At 39.8% G+C, this 16,762-nt stretch overlaps 1 protein-coding gene across 3 annotated transcripts in view; it reads right to left on the reverse strand.

The window, feature by feature from the left end:
* Positions 1 to 8,626: 8,626 nt before the first annotated feature.
* Arhgap18 (Rho GTPase activating protein 18) overlaps positions 8,627 to 16,762 on the reverse strand; it is a 214,178-nt gene continuing 206,042 nt past the window's right edge. For all 3 annotated transcript variants that reach the window (XM_028877380.2, XM_028877379.2, XM_037200411.1), the window contains exons 13-15: positions 14,513 to 14,637; positions 10,669 to 10,730; positions 8,627 to 10,111 (exon numbers count right to left, since the gene is read on the reverse strand). In XM_028877380.2, coding sequence (XP_028733213.1) covers positions 10,020 to 10,111; positions 10,669 to 10,730; positions 14,513 to 14,637 — 279 coding nt within the window. In that variant the 3' untranslated portion in view covers positions 8,627 to 10,019. The remainder of the gene's footprint in view (positions 10,112 to 10,668; positions 10,731 to 14,512; positions 14,638 to 16,762) is intronic.

The following is a 16,762-nucleotide window of genomic DNA, read 5'->3' on the forward strand; positions in this document are numbered from 1 at the left end:
CAGCAACACCTTCGAATATTTTTCTCTATCTCAGTTATCACCGTCTGGTATACTTCTTAGAAACTGAAAAAAATGCATGATCATAACAGCCAGATAGAAAATTATTATAAAACTCAGGTTGTTTCAAACTATATGATTTCAAAAGCTAGTAGATCATTGCAAATAACTGTAATCAGATAACCATGACTTCTGTCACATAGTGAATGATCAATTGAAAAAAGTTGTGTACTATTACTGTAACTAAAGTACTTCAATTTATATTGCTGTGAGAAAGGATTCTTTGAGTCTACACAAATATAGAAATAAACACATACATGTGAGAATGATGTTGTATTTATTAAAACTAAATGATGTCTGCCCAGTGGCAATAAGAGGGAAAATAAACTCAAAATCTTCAATAAGAACCTGTTTTTCTCAATAGAATTTAAATCTGAGTAACTATCAAAATTTGACATATTTTTGTTTCCCTGATGTAAACACTTATTTTGGATAGAGAAATGTACTTGTTTCGTATCATGAGATACATTACTTTTGAATGGAATTCTAGGGAGAAAGTACAATGAAACTGCAAGTAAAGGAATTATGTAACCATTCTTGTCAATTAGGTTTTTACATTAAAAAAACATGTTATCAAAGCACTGTGGAGTATTTATTCTCCTTGAAATATATTAAAGTCTTAGGATATTATTTGAATATTTTTTTTTCTTTTTTTTTTTTTTTGGTTTTTCGAGACAGGGTTTCTCTGTGTAGTTTTGCGCCTTTCCTGGAGCTCACTTGGTAGCCCAGGCTGGCCTCGAACTCACAGCGATCCGCCTGGCTCTGCCTCCCGAGTGCTGGGATTAAAGGCGTGCGCCACCACCGCCCGGCTCATTTGAATATTTTTAAACTAAGAATGAAAAGTCAGACTGTCTTTGAAAGGTATGTAAGGTGATTGTGATGGCCATTCTTTGTTGTCAACTTGACTACATCCAGAATGAACTAAAACCCAAAATGGTTGGGCATACCTGTGAAGAATTTTTGCTTAATCATTTGAAATGGGAAGATCCACTACTAGTCCAGATCTTTTAGGTGGGAAGACACACCTTTAATCCAGATCTCTTGAGGTATTAAGACCCACCTCTAATCTGGGCCCCTTTTTCTACTTGAAGCCTACATAAAGGACATAGAAGAAAGAAGTTGCTCCTTTGGCCTACTTACTCTTCCTTTACTGGCATTAGAGCCTACTTCTTCAGGATTCAGATGTATCCTAAAGACCAGGCTGAGACATCCAGCCTGTGGACCAAACAATACTAGATTCTTCGACCTTCCATTAAGAGGCAGCCATTGTTGGATTAGCTGGACCATAAGCCTCTAAGTCATTCTGATAAATCCCCTTTCTTATATATAGAGAGAGATTCGTTCTGTAAGTACTGTTAGTCTAGAGGACCCTTACTAATACAGTGACATATTGTGGGAGGAGGTTAACTGGAGAAAAATTGAAGAACAGAATTCTAGAGCATCTAGTGAATTGCTTACATTTCAACAATTAAACATGGGAACCAACGCTTTTATTTTAATAGTCTTTTAATATTTATTTATTCTTATGTATGTAGTACTCCACCTGCATGTACACCTGCATGACAGAAGAGGGCATCAGATCCCATTATAGATGGTTGTGAGCCCCACGTGGTTGGTGGGAATTGAACTCTGGACCTCTGGAAGAACTGCCAATGCTCTTAACCTCTGAGCCATCTCTCCAGCCCTGGGAACCAATGCTTTGTATAACATTTGTTCTCATCCTTGTTTTGAGTGACATAATCAGAATTTATCTAGTGTATGTTCCCCAGGCTTTACCAAGTAAATTAAAGTGGGATAAGTAATAATCCTTAGTATAATATAGGGACACTGAGGAGTAGTGACAGAAGGCACAGCATCTCCAATAAAGGATTTTTTTTTAATTTAACTTTTAGTAATTTTTAAATTTGCTTCCAAAGTACTGTGTTTCCTAATGGGTTTTTATGCTTATTTCATTTTGTTTGGTCTCCCTTCTTTACCTCCTCATCCCTCTGGCCCCTTCTCCACTGTGCTCTTTGCCCCTGATATAGAGAGTTACTAACATAGAAATAACCTTTAGTGCATCTCTGTGATCAGCCTTTACTAAAGACCAACTTCCAAATAAGTATATTTTTAAAATCATTTAATTTAAACTTGGAAAGGCACTGAAAATATCACAGAAGTAAAATGTAAATGAGCAATATCTCTTAAGGCTTGACAAAATCTTGGAGATTATTTTTGTATTTGGCACAGTCAATTTTCTTCAAAAGTTAATTATTTGGGTGTGTGGATATAGTTTAGTTGGGAGAGTGCTTGTCTAGCACAATCACAGCCCTGTTTCACCAGCACCACATGAACCCAGCATGGTGTTACACACCTATACTCACAGCACTTGGGGGGGGGGTGTCGGGGATTCAAGATTCAAGATCATCCTCCGCTATACAGTGAGAGGTACAAGAGACATCATCTCAAAAAGAAATCACTTTATTTTAAACACTATTTTAGAGAACAGGACTTCATCAAAAATCTTGAATTAACTAAATGCGGAGGTAAAGATCATTCAAAAGTTAAAAAGTCTATGTAAAAACTATTTTCAGATGATTTTCCCCTCTGCAAAATAATATCAAAGAATGACCAAAAAAAAAAAAAAAAGCCTTGATAAACTTCATTCCCACCACCCCTCCATCCAACAATCCCACTAAAGTTCATATCTTTCAGTTCCTGCTTGTGTCTTGCTCTATTGAAACACATGTGTTCCCACCAGGCCCAAGCACTCTTGGCCTACTTCTGGAGGGTTCACCCTGAAATCCAGCTCTGATCCTTCCAGCTCAATTCTTGTCTTGTTGTCTTAATTATCTGCCATGGGTGGTCATTTAATGTGTTAAAACTGTTATCCTCAGCATCTCTTGAGTTTTACTCATCTCATACTGTCACGGTTTCAAGGCAGTGCTTACCCCTCTCTTAGCCCGTATCACTTTTACTACCATATTCCAACAAGTATCTAAACACACATCTTTCAAAAAGCACTTCCTAAGGATGCCTCCTTTTAACTTTGCATACCCCTCACCTCAAGCTTCATGTCCTCCTTTTCTCTCCCTACATTCTATTTTCTCTTTCCCCTCTTCCTCTCCTCTCTTTCAAATCCTTTTATCTCAAATCAGTACTTCACTCCAACTTGAGATTGGTTGCAAAGTTGCATCCTTTTTTCTCAGGGCTGTTTACATTTTGTAATTTATTATTTGGCAATTTCATACCCACCCGTCACTCCCCTGCAGTCTGTGGAATCATTCAGACTCTTGATTCCAACCACACAACATCAGTTTCACCCACTCTCACTTTCTGTTGTCCAGGTCTAATTCTGAACTTCGTTCTTTTGGACCTGATCTAGTCTTTAGTATTCTAATGGTTCAGCAACTTATGTATTCATGTTTCTGTTTTCATTTTCCCAGCTACTATCATCCTCTCTTTATGTTCTCACTCTGTTTTATCCTACAGTTAGTTGTACACTTACCTGTCTTCATCCAATCTGAGTTGATTTGTAAAGAATGCATTCCCTATAGCTCCAATCCACAAGTGTAAATGTAATTTCCCTGTGGAAATGTATCACATAATTGCTTTTTATATTACCACCACATAACCACAGTATAATATAGAGTAAACATCAAAATGTATTGGGGAAGGAAAGAATGGGAGAAAGGAAAACATGATGGCCATATTTCTTTCTTAACTAGTAACATAATTTGTAATACTATCTAATTAACTCAGTGCCTTAAGGCATTATCTAGTATACCTAAGAATTCCTTAGTCCTTCATTCTTGAAAATCCAACATGTTGCATTCAGGAGGTTGAGGCAGGAGAATCCTGAGTTCAAAAACAGCTTGGGCTACATAATAAAAATCTTGTCTCAAATAAATGAAATCATAAAGCATGCTAGGAATGTTGCTTAGCAGTATAGCATTTACCCAACATGTACAAGGCCCTGAGTTTAATTCTAGGGACCAAACATAAATAGGCAAGTGAAATAAAACATGACAATTTCTTCCCTCTCAACATTAGGTAAGCATGGGAATTAGTGAAGCATGACCTAGGACACATTTGAAGACTCTTGTACTTAAGGAAATGTATTATCTGTAGCTGATTCATCTTCTTGGACTTTTTGCCAAACTAGATGATACAAGTAGACACAGGTAAAATACCCATGATCCCCCCCCCCCACTGACTGATAGTTGTAAAGGCACAAAGCATGGTTCAATGGTCTTTTTGTCCTTGTAGCCATGCTACAAGGATATGAAAGAAAGAAAATGTTAACTGATGAACTTCCAAGAATTATGCCAGGGTCATTCCCCTTATGAACCTCCCTCTAAGGGATGTGCCTTGTTCTTGGCGGCTCCTGGCTGGAAGGGAAGGCGACCTAAGGCAGAGAGCACATGAAAGTTGTCATTTTGTAAAGGCTATGGGAGATACAATAAGACACAGAACTCGACAGCTGAGATGTGGTGAGGGGTAAACATCAAAGGCAGGGTAAACAGTGGGAGTGGAGCCTCTTTCTCTGAAGCATAGCTGAGCTGCTTTAGTTGAGACACAGAGACTTCAAAGCTCAAGATGAAGAGCTTGCTAGACAGAGCCAGTGTCTTGGCTTCAGGTACAAAGGCCTCAAGTACCATTCCTGGCAGTCAGTTGCTTTCACTGGTACTATGTGCAGCTATATGGGAAAATAGTCCAGGAGTCCCTTCAAAGGAACCTTTAAAGAGTCAAAGAAATGGTTACAATGGGGAAAGAATTCTCCTGTTTCCTGTCACACCCTTCTGACCAGAAGCAGGCTGCTCCACACAATGCTTGTGGTCACAAGTGGAAAGAGGAAGTGACGTGAAGTCCAGATCCCAGGGTGAGAGGTCAGTAGAAGCAGAAGGAATATGGATGTTCAGTGTGGAATTTGAGAGACCCTTGGCCCAAGCAAACCAGGATAGGAAAGTAGGATCTTAACCAATGGGAACAGCTGACACAAGAAGCCAGTGTCTTCCCAGGCATATCAAGCACAAAAAGTGGGTCTAGGTCTGCTTTGCCCCTGTCCTTCCAGGTCTCACATGATGGGAGAGAACTCTGGCCCTCTGGCATTCTTTACTATAAATGAAACAAACAAACCACCTTTAACGTTGACTGAGCTCATGTGAGGTAGAGAAAAAGATGGTCTGTCCAGCTGACAATGGCGCCACTCACTTCCAGTGGGAGAGTTTGGCTTTTGACTGGTTACTTTGAGCAAGAAAAGGGGGAGGAGAGAAGTCCTTAAGTATCTAGGCAGGAAGTGATTCCTAGCTTGGAGAAAGGGATATTCCTAAGAGAGGCTGTGAGGATTACCCAAGGGGAGGCCCTTACCATTCTCAACATAGTTGCTACCCCTCTTCTCTGATTCTCTTGTTTGTTGTAAGCTGGTATTACTATGTCTATTACACCTTTGCTCTATGTTGAGTGGAAACAGAGTAGAACACTAGCATGACATAGTGAGAATTCTTACCCTACAGTTCTGATATTAATCATTATAACCACTAATGAAAATACTGTCATTTATTACTGCTTGTTATCTAGTTAGTATGCTGCTGAGCTCTTGACAGAGATAGATTCTAATAAGCTACTAAAAAGTGAACACTCCCATTATTATCTTTACACAAAACAGAAAATGAAGCTCAGGTAAGAAGTGTGTCCAAGGTCACATTAAAATAGTCACATTAATAATGTCTCCTGCACCCATGACAGCTTTCCTCAAAACATTACTTAAATAAATAAACTCAAAACCTCCATTAGACCCAAATGCTTCTCTCGGCAGTTAGCCCCACTTATAGTCTTCTTAGTGCAGCAACAGTTCGCCTTAAGAGAATTTCGCCCTGCTATAATCACCCCTAATATTTTCAACTTGGCATCAAGATCAACAAAGACCCGCATAGAAAAATCCATGATCAATCAATCCTAGCTCATCCGAGCTACAAGGAAGGTCTACCGTGACTTTGGTGGCTTTCCTTCACATGACTATTCATGCACTATGCTCACTTAAACTTTAGGAGGGGTTTCTTGCTAATACTTCCCTGCTTCCTTCACTTCCTGGTCTCAAATATGGGAAGCTCTAGGGCTCCATTCCCTGTTTTCCCTATAAAATCCAGACTCCCTCCCTTAATCTTAGCCAAGGGCACAGTTTATCCAGACTCCACCCTACTAACAGCCAAGACAAAAATCTTATGATTGTGCATTCCTGTCTCCTGCCAGAAAGCCTTTGGCTCTGCCTTCCACTGTGTGGGGTGACCAGGATGTCCCATTACTTCACAGCTCTAGCTTTTGCCAATGGTGCCCTTTTACTGACTGTTCGGATGTGCACAATAAATTGCCAACCCTCTAGTCCAAGGCTCTTATGATCTTGGACCCTGTCTTTGCATTTCCCTCTCTGACCTTTGCTTTCCGCTGGCACTAACGCCACTCTGGCCACAGTGTTGACAAGGCACATTCCTACAGTGGACCTTGGTCCTAAATGTTCCCTTTGTCTAGAACACCATTCCAAATATCCACACAGAAAAGCCTTCTCTTTCTCCAAGTCTTTATTGAGTTGTCAGCTATTCAAGGCGATCCCTCGTTTCATGCTCTCATACGCTCCAGCCCTTGTCCTACCCGCTCTGTTCAACTTTCTACACCCACTGAACTCACCGCCTTTCATTACTCTAGAGTTCTATTCACTTACTACTTTTGTTTAATTCATTACTCCTCTCCCTCATGAAGACTTGAATCCAATAGGACCAATGCTTTTGGTTATTTTGCCCACTAAGGAATCTCCAGAGTACAACCTGCTTGACAAATAAGTCTGCGTTGAAATGCAGAAACATGTATACACTAGAACAAATGCCACCAAAGCGCTCCTATTTCCCAGCTCCTGTCTCTATCCTCCTGGTTTTCCACCTTGACTCACAGCACTTCTGTTCAAACTAGACATTACTGAAAATTTAATTCTGGGTCTGATATACCTGTCCCATATCCGTTCAATGGATGAAGGACTAAAGCAGACTAATTCATTATACACACGCACGCGCGCGCGCACACACACACACACACACCCCAAACCTGAGGTAAACGATTATTTTCAACTTCAGAATGAGTAACTAAAACAGAGCCCCACAATGTTATCATCTAAGAGCTGGAGGTGGCTGGCACCCACCAAGTCACAGCAACATATGTTAGAAACGCCTGTTCATTGTCTAAAACTTCTTTAGATTCAAAGGAATCTCTGCCTAATACTGCCACCTACTGACAAGTAGGTGGGAAATCAGGGACAATCACACAGTGTAAACCAGTTCCACAAACCTGAGAAAACAACTTTTCCCAGGTCAACAAGGAATTTATATCAACTTCCATAATTATACTCAGTAAAGGGGGTATAAGTGAAAGGAATAACAAGGACCAGAAATATCCAGAAGGATTATGCTAACGGGGGACGTGGCAAAGCAGGAAAGCAAGAATAAGGAGATGAGAACAGGAAGCCCCACAGAGGGGTAAGCAGGGTGAACATTTTTTCTGTAAACACTGGCTCTCAGATTTTTCCACCAGCAACTCCCATAAGTGTTAAAATGTTTTAGGCTCAAAGCAAATGTGTTTGTTCTCACATCACTGTCCTTTTCTCAACCAAACAGATGTACACTGAAAATGAAAACTTACTGGAGAGAAGAAAAAAAATCACAGTAAAAGCACTTGAATTAATGCCAGGACATGTATCTGAAGCTCTACAATATGAAATTCTTTACTGTAAAATTATAATACACAAATATATATGTATATGATGTATCTATATATTACAGTGTGTGTGTGTGTGTGTGTGTGTGTGTGTGTGTGTGTGTGTGTGTGTGTGTGTTATTTAAATTCACTGTTCAGTGCCAATGAATTTAGGCCATGAGTTCTAGGAATGACTTAGAATAAAAAGGCCTTTGTTATTTCCTCCATCAAAACCTGGGAACTCAGTTGGGGGTTGGTGGCACATGCCTTTAATCCCAGCATTCAGGGTTATCTCTGAGTTCGAAGCCAGCCTGATCTACAGAGTGTATACTAGAATAGCCAGAAAAAAAAAACCCTGGGAATTTTTCTGCCAGCCTCCCTGGGTAGGCAGTCAGTGTGCTAAGAATCAATTGACATGTGTTCTAGAAACATTTCTTTAAATCCCTATCCTGACTCTTGTCCTTTTGTTGTTGTTATGGATCCCTAAATGTTTTAAGCACATAATCTTTCTTTAGAACTGTTCATTGTTTGCACTGAACCATCAATAAATTTTGCTACCCATGAAATGAATATATTCCTATAATAAGAAACAGCACAGAATGTCTTTTGAAAGCCCTAAAGGATAGACAACTATGTAAAGGAAAAAAATAATAAGAAGAAGAAAACTAAGGAAGGAAATAAACTTGTCTCATACATCTTTCAAATTTAAAACAAGACAGGAATGTAGAACTGATAAAAGAGCAGATGAGGCTTAATTACAATGAAAACAGACTGTTAATTAAAATAACTTACAAAAACAAAAGGAGACCCACGAACACGCTGGAATAAAAGTAATAATTTCAAGAGAAGATCGTTTAGAAAAAGGCATTTAATTATAAAATTTCTTTAAATAAAAAAGCAATGGCACGAATCACCACAGTGTTACTGAAGCATCTATCCACAGGCTGCTCTTGTAGTTATATGCTGAGCATTTCTCTGTTCTCATTAACGGCACTTTCCTTTCCAATTAGAGTGACATCAAGAGCTTCTGAGAGTGCGGAGCTTCCCCTAAAGAACTATGCACAGTGTCATCAGCACATCGGTGCATCATCTACACATGCCACCTTTTATCGATGACACCCTACCCTCGTGAAACAGCAAACACTGCTCTTATTTCATGTCTCTTATTTACAGCAGAGGTCCGTGTTTTGTCACAGTGTGGTCTGTGCACGAAAAGCCCTGGGAATAATACTTTCCATAACATCTTAACAAACCGACACAGATGATTTAAAATATGAAAACAGGCAAGAATGTTCACATCAGTGATCGTCATACTCAGAAGACTCACTCTGGGGGGAGGGGGATTGTGGAAGGTGCCATTTCACAATGCATTCTCCAGTTGTTCCAGATTGTACTATTATGATATTGATAATGTTGCCAGGCAACCTTATATGTTACTTTTCAGATTCCATCTGGAATAGTGTGGTACACACGAAGTGATCTGGCTTTTCACATTGTGGTCAGAGGTGATCCAGTTATTCTGTGTGGATCCACATTATATCTCCTGAGCATTTAAACATTTCATGCTTTGGTGATGATTGGACATTCCTGACAGTTTGGGTTTTGATGATGGATACAGATTCGTGCACATATGTCAGATAAGCTGAAAAAATAACTGGGATGCTGCAGGAAGGACTGTTTGCCTTCATAGCATTCCATTCCTGCTATTAACTATCTCTTTCTTGTTAAAAAAAAAAAACAAATTTTATTGAGGGAAGGTAGATAAGAAGAGGTAAGAAAGGGGAGACAACATTCTTAAAATGTAAATAAACCAAAACTTCATTGGTAAATCTATCAGTAAAGATTATTTAATCTGCTGGGGATATTACTAGGTGTCATAAAGCACTTGCCCATCATGAGCAAAATTCTAGTTCAATACCCAGTACCAAAAAAAATATGGTAGAGAATTTATTTCATAGAAAACAAACAAAAAAAGAAAAAAACAAACAGCTGTCGCATCTGAACACATTTTAAAGTGTGATGTATATACAGCCCACAAGCTAATTAAACCCCTTCCTCTTACTCCAAAAATATTTTTAATTAAATTGTTAAAATTAACAATGTGGCAGCCACAAAAATCTATAATTTTAAGGCTTGGGGTGTCACTTTATAATAACTGGGTACAGCTGAATAATTAAGAAACCTATGACTTTTATTGACACTCTTGACCCAGCAAGAATGATACTAGTCCTCTGGTTAGTCTTCTACCGTGGCTTGGATTTTATGACCCACTCAGCATTTGGGTTCAGCTGGTATAAGTCCTTCATGTATGTGTCCTCATCAAGGCAGCGCTCCCCTGTGAAGGAGATGTGGTATCAGTTAACACAGTTGGTGAGGGCAGATGCAATCGTAAAATTGATCCCAATGGTTAAAAATCTTAGTTTTCAAAGTCTTTGTCCTTCTTTCTTATTTCTCATGACAACACTCAAAGAATTGGCCAAGGCATTAAAAACGCTAATTGGGTAGTCATTCCCTAACGCTGGTATTAAATTAAATGAAGAAGCGAAAATACTTGGTGGGATGGACTTTAACTGCTTCCTTAAAATCATCCTCACCTGTATTAAACATAACTAGTTTTGAATGCAGCTAAGAAACCACACTAATTTCCAAGATCTGATTGTGAAATGCAAAATCAAATGTGCAAAGGCTGAGTGTGAATGATGATTTAAACAGTGGGAGCTCAAAAAAAAGCCGCAGGAAGAAAGGTCGGAGCACTGAACAAACCCATACTATCCAGCAAGTGTCGAAGACTTGGTATGCTTACTTTCAAATCTAGAAACACTGTTGTCCCAAAATTATAAATAATAAACATTGGCAACATCAAGTCAACATAGAGAGTGAAAATGTGCTTACCAATATTGCCTCCGATTTCATACAGGAAAACTTCTCCTTTCTTGAGTGTCTGGGCAACTCCACTATTAGGGACAAAACAAACAGATGAGTTGCATCATCAAATAGCTTGTACGTAATAGCTTGTATGTAAATCAGTTTAGCAGACTTGGAAATTCTAGCTAGCACAGAAAATTCATAACTTAGACATACTGCAGTTATGTACTTTTGTACTTTCCCATCTGTTAAATGTGCCCTACAGGTAATAAAAAATGTCACACTTGGAAACGAAATAAATAGAATTAGACATCTGAAGGCAAAAGAATAAATCAGTATCTAAATTTGTAAACACCAAAAAGTCAAGTTAATATAACATTGATATTGCATGATTATTGATATGATTATCTGCTCTTCATAGGGCCAGTATACTGACTCGGTTTCCTCACTGCACTTAGTTTTCGTTTACTCAGTATGTTACGTATATACATTTATATTCTTCAAAGAATAGCATTTTCTACCTACCATAAAGAGGTGTTGAAAGTTAAGCCCACAGATACAATTATCTACATTCTGACATTACATAGTATATCCTCCAATGGGAGCCTCTCAGGACTCCATAACTCTGTATACTTTGAGGTTTTACATGTTATCTACAAAAGCAAACTTTTCTAAAATGTTAAGTATACACGTACACACACACACACGTTACAATTCAGTGATTTATCAAAGGTTTCTGAAAAAGAATTACTTCAGAAACCTTCTAAAACTTTAGAACCAAAGCTCAAGAATTTGCTTTTAAAATTCTCCGTGGTGTGTGGATTAGGTGAACAGAGAAGTTGTGGGCTGCTGATGAAGGTCCAGAGGAGTGGGGCTGGAGAGCTGGCTCAGTAGTTAAGAGCACTGACTATTCTTCCAGCGGACTGGGGTCCAATCACCAGCACCCACAAGGTGGCTCACAACCAATCATTGACTTCAGTTTGATCCAAGGGATCAAATACTCTCTTTGGATTGCCACAGACACTGTACACACAAGATTTAGAGACACACCGTAGGAAGCCTAGAAGAGATATATCATGTACTCAGGAAGAAAATTAGCAAGTCTGACTTTACTCCACCTATGAGGAGTTCCTGGCATAACAGCAGCTTGCCTAAGCAGCCAGCTAATGGTTCTCTGGTTATCTGATCTTCTCTCCCTTTCTAGGCCCATGGCATCACTGTCTGCCCAGGGCTATGCACACACACTTCAGTTCGACCTGCTACCTTGTATACCATCCAGTGGTCACACTGATTCCAACCCAGAGTTACTGGGGCTATAAAAACTCCCAAAGAATGCTGTAAAAGACTCGATTTTTAACAATCTAGTCCAATACTGCTCTCAGAGTGATTCTCAAGGGTCTGTATGGTTCTTTCCTTTTACCGAAAGCTGAACAAATTTTCTGATATAGGACAGCTTTCATATAAAGTCAACAAATTCATAAGTATTGATGGAAAGGCATCAATGCTTTACCCAAATGGATGAATGAATGGGCAATTTATTGTACTTTTTGCTCACATATGTGCTCGTGGCTTTGACAGAGAGAGTTGGAAAGTGAGTGATGAAGGAAAGTGAGCTTCCTAACTGTCCCAAACAGTAGAGGATAAATGGGGAAAACACGGGTATGTGGTCGGGGAAAACCATAGTACAAACATTTATTGAGCACTTTCCTCACTCTGAGGCCCAGATAAACAGCAATAGGACTTAATGGCCATTTTCCTAGACCCCTCTTACAAGACTGTAAGGAGTCCTATTCTGTCTTGCTCTTCCTAATGGAGAATGAAGGCTTTAACCTAAGACATGGGGCACGTTCAGCAGGAACTTGCCAAACCTGATGACCCAGAGCCCACATGGTGGAAGGAGAAAACTGATTCAAGTACTGTGGTTTGTGCACCATGCACATAGAAATGTACACAAAACAAATTAAAATGTTATTTAAAACACCAGCCTATGTTGAAGGAAGAATAGCAAGAATCTGAATATATTGACTAATGTTTCATGTTGTACCCCAAAATATTAAAGACCCCGCTGAATGGACTGTACAGCTTCATAAGGATTTGTGCTTTGACAGTCACAGTTAGAGAAGATGTTCTTGGAACTTGTGGGATGCTCCTGACTCAAGTCATCCAAATCTGCAGACACATTCTGGGAGGGAATGGAACATGCTATTGGAGGAAAGAAGGGTCAAAGGTGGCATCCTCAGGTCAAAGTTGAGGAGGAGCGAGGAAGAGGGTTGACTTCATTGTGGCTGAGACTACCCAGGGAAAAAGGATCAATCTGAGAAATTCGTGGTGCTCCCAGCCCCCAATTCTGGGAGAGTCAACTCAGGGCTCAATGCCAGGCATGACTCCCAGGAGCTAGTGTGGAGAGGACTGTAGGGGCTGCCTCTGTGGACACAAATACAGGTTCAAATTTCCAGCTGTGTGACCCAGAGCAAATATATTCCCTGGTCAAGCGCCTATCAGTGAAACAGAAGGAACTACAAGGAAGTTCATCTTGGTTTGCAGGGGGCTGAGTTATTACCCCAGATGTCCCCATCCCCCTTCAACACCATCTGTGAGCTTTGGAGATCCATCCTTTCTCCCAGCTTATGAGATGGGGAAGAGGTGGTTATTTGAAGGTTTCTACTTCTCTCACACCTGCTGCAGAGGCTTAATCAGAGTATAAACATTAACAAAAGGTCCTGTACTGCTGCTGCAGAGGCATCAGCAGACAAACTGGATGGAAGCCACCCCACCCCCAGCACACACACACTGTTAGAACGAGGTTGACCTCAAGGAAGGCCTAAAATGGCGTACCTATAAACTGTGACGCTAGATTTCTTTCAAGAATTGTTAGATTGAGGCTGGTGAGATGGCTTAGTGGTTAAAGGTGCTTGTGGCACAAGCCTAGTGACCTGAGTTCAGTACTTAGAATCCATATCACAATGGAAAGAGAATGGACTCCACAAATTTGTATACATACAAACATGTGTGTGAATGCACACACACACACACACACACACACACACAAATAACACATTTTTAAAAAAAGAATTTTAATTTCATAGCATAAATCAGAGGAAAATCATTAAAACTGACTTCAGCCAAAAATAAGATATTTAAAGGGGAAAAGTTAAAAATCCCTGTAAGATTCCCAGGTCCTCTCAACTTCGAGACAGGATGAATGGGAGGCTACACAGACTCTAGTGAGTACAGTGAGGGGCAGCAGAGCTTTCTAAAGACTCTGTAGTATCTGCCCAGGACAAAGAAGGACGTGGTTGTCCCTAATGAGGACAGCTTGTTCTCGTGACTTCAGACCTCAGGGACTGGGTGGCCTCTCTCAATCATCCACGCTTTCAGTTTTCAAATTGGAACATTTCTTTCTTATTCATTAAGTTTCATAGAGAAAGTTACGTCTTCATTTTAATCTTGCTGCATCCTAATTAGCAATCTTCGTAACAGCCTACAAACAGTAATTAACCTCCAACCAACGTGTTCTGGAAAGACCACAGAGTAGTTTCACTTGCCAAGCTCATTGCAGGCAAATGGTGGAGGGCTGCTCACACATGCTGCTTGAAACAGGCACAACTTGAACACAAGCTACCTCTGACAAATTCCCACCCTTCACTCCCGTGGTCTGTCAAATCTGCTTTGTTCTTCTGACAGGAACACACATATATGCACACACGCACATGCGCGCGCGCGCGCGCGCGCACACACACACACACACGAGAGAGAGAGAGAGAGAGAGAGAGAGAGAGAGAGAGAGAGAGAGAGAGAGAGAGAGAGAGAGAGAGATGAGTATAAATATAAAAGTGAGTTATCCCACAGAATAATTAAAACAGGCCTTTACCTTTCTTGGCTGAGAAACCTGGCAAGCACATCGCTGGCTCTTAGTTCCTCAGTTAGCTGTATTGCCATGGAAACTTTTGAAAGATGGGGAGCTTGCACTCGAATCACTCCCTGAGGAACGTCAGCCTGCAAAGCAATAATGACACTGGAACAAAGCTGACAGCAGCTGGAACATGTAACTCTGTACCATGCATTGTATGGTAAGCGTGCTTAACTACTCCTCATTCTACCCCACTGCATAAAACCTTAACTACTGTATAATGTAATTTGCTAAATTACATCAAACCTCAAATATCCTCTTAATGGTGATAGGGGAACTTTATAATGCCTGTGCAGTAATGCTTAATTATTTTTAAAGATGTAAAGAATGACAGCAATAACCATTACTGCCATATTAAGTGCTGATTTCTGAGTGTTATCTACTGGAGAGGGCTTCCTCGTGTAGCAATTTATGAAATTGAATCAGAAAGAAGTCACTTGATGCTATGCCTATGTCTGCTTTTATAAAAACCTTCCCACCCAGTATCAAAATTTCCTCCATCTTTTATGTCCCTGGGTGTGAAAAAGAAATGGACTTTCCCTGATGTATTTGTACTATATTTGCTTCCTGCTTGGTTACCAAGCTTATTATATTTTTGACTGTACACAGTGAACTTAAGAAGACTGATTCTAAGCCCTCCCTCCACCCATGGATCTGCAGGACGATTTATGGATTTAGAGATACCAGTGAAACATTTTTGAGATTTGTAATATCAAAACATCAGCTATAACATTCAAAATAATAGGCTTAATTAATTCCTAAATGGTTTTTGCTAAAATAAATACTAATTTATTATTTATAACCATATGTCTTAAACAGACTTTAGAACAGCATGCTCAAATTATGTTTAAATATAATTCCTTAAATATTACAAATACCATTACTTAGTTCAAGCAAAATTTGTATCTACTGAGTACTATGTTAGGTCTACTTCCCTAAAAGATTAAAAAAGATACTCAAATCCTTTACTGCTGTGCCCATTAAATGGATACAGCTTTTAATTCCTTTTGCGTTTAACCATAAAGCATGAATACACTACAGATGCCATTGATGTCTTTGGAAAGCAAACAAAAGTAGTCTTCTAGAATCAGGCAGAATTAAAAAGCAGACGCCCCCAAACAATTTAAAATTGTTTCTCAGTAACAGGAGAAAGTTCACATTGGAAGGACACAGAAAAGAAATCATGCTTCTGAGGAATGGCCAACAAGCTTGGGTTCCAACCACCAGGTCCAAGTCACAGGCAGATTGTCAACTCCACTCCATCTTGGAATTGGTGGTTTTGACTTCTCCTTTCTGGGGTATGTAATGTGGCCTGCGTACCTCGGTATACTCTGACCTTGGCATGACCCTTACCCCTATGTGTCAAGCCCAATTTACCTTTTTCTTTTAACCAGGAGATACATTGCTTTCATCTGTCATATACTGGAAAATGAGCCACTTTAACAGTAGATGGGACATTTCCTGTGATTGTGTTATATGTGTGTGTGCAATTGTATGTGCGTGTGATATTGTGTGACTGTGTGTTGTGTGAATGTGATGTGTGTGTGTATTGTGTGAGTGTGATATTGTGTGACTGAGTGCTGTATGAATGTGATTATATATGTGGGTGTATTGTGTGAGTGTGATATTGTGTGACTGTGTGTTGTGTGAATGTGATTGTGTATGTATTGTGTGAGTGTGATATTGTGTGACTGTGTGTTGTGTGAATTTGATATGTGTGTGTATTGTGTGATATTGTTTGCCTGTGTGTTGTATGAAAGTGATGTGTGTGTATTGTATGAGTGTGATATTGCATGACTGTTTTTGTGTGTGTGTGTGTGTGTGTGTGTGTGTGTGTGTGTGTGTGTGTGTTCCTTTCTGAGCAGCTATCAATGGTGAAGCACACCCAGAGACTACAGGAGCTTCTTTCTCCCTTGGGGTTGTTCTCTAGCTTCTTTCCTAGTGTGGTCATTCCACACGATGGCTTGATCTCAGCAATCTGTTTCCTCCAGGGGCAGTGGAAACAAGAAGCTGTTACTGACAACTTGAATGTTGGGGTGAAAACACTAAAGGTGACATTGGAAATACTGAGGCTGCATTCATAATACCCTGTGTACCTTGTTCACACAGTGAAAGCAGCAAACAATGGTACTGTGAATCAACATACTCTATCCTTACTATAGCTTTGTACAAGGCCCTCAGTGGAAGGCCAGGGTTTGCATACACCCACAT

The sequence above is a fragment of the Peromyscus leucopus genome, chromosome 8a (assembly GCF_004664715.2).
Source record: "Peromyscus leucopus breed LL Stock chromosome 8a, UCI_PerLeu_2.1, whole genome shotgun sequence".
Classification (NCBI taxonomy): Eukaryota; Metazoa; Chordata; class Mammalia; order Rodentia; family Cricetidae; genus Peromyscus; species Peromyscus leucopus.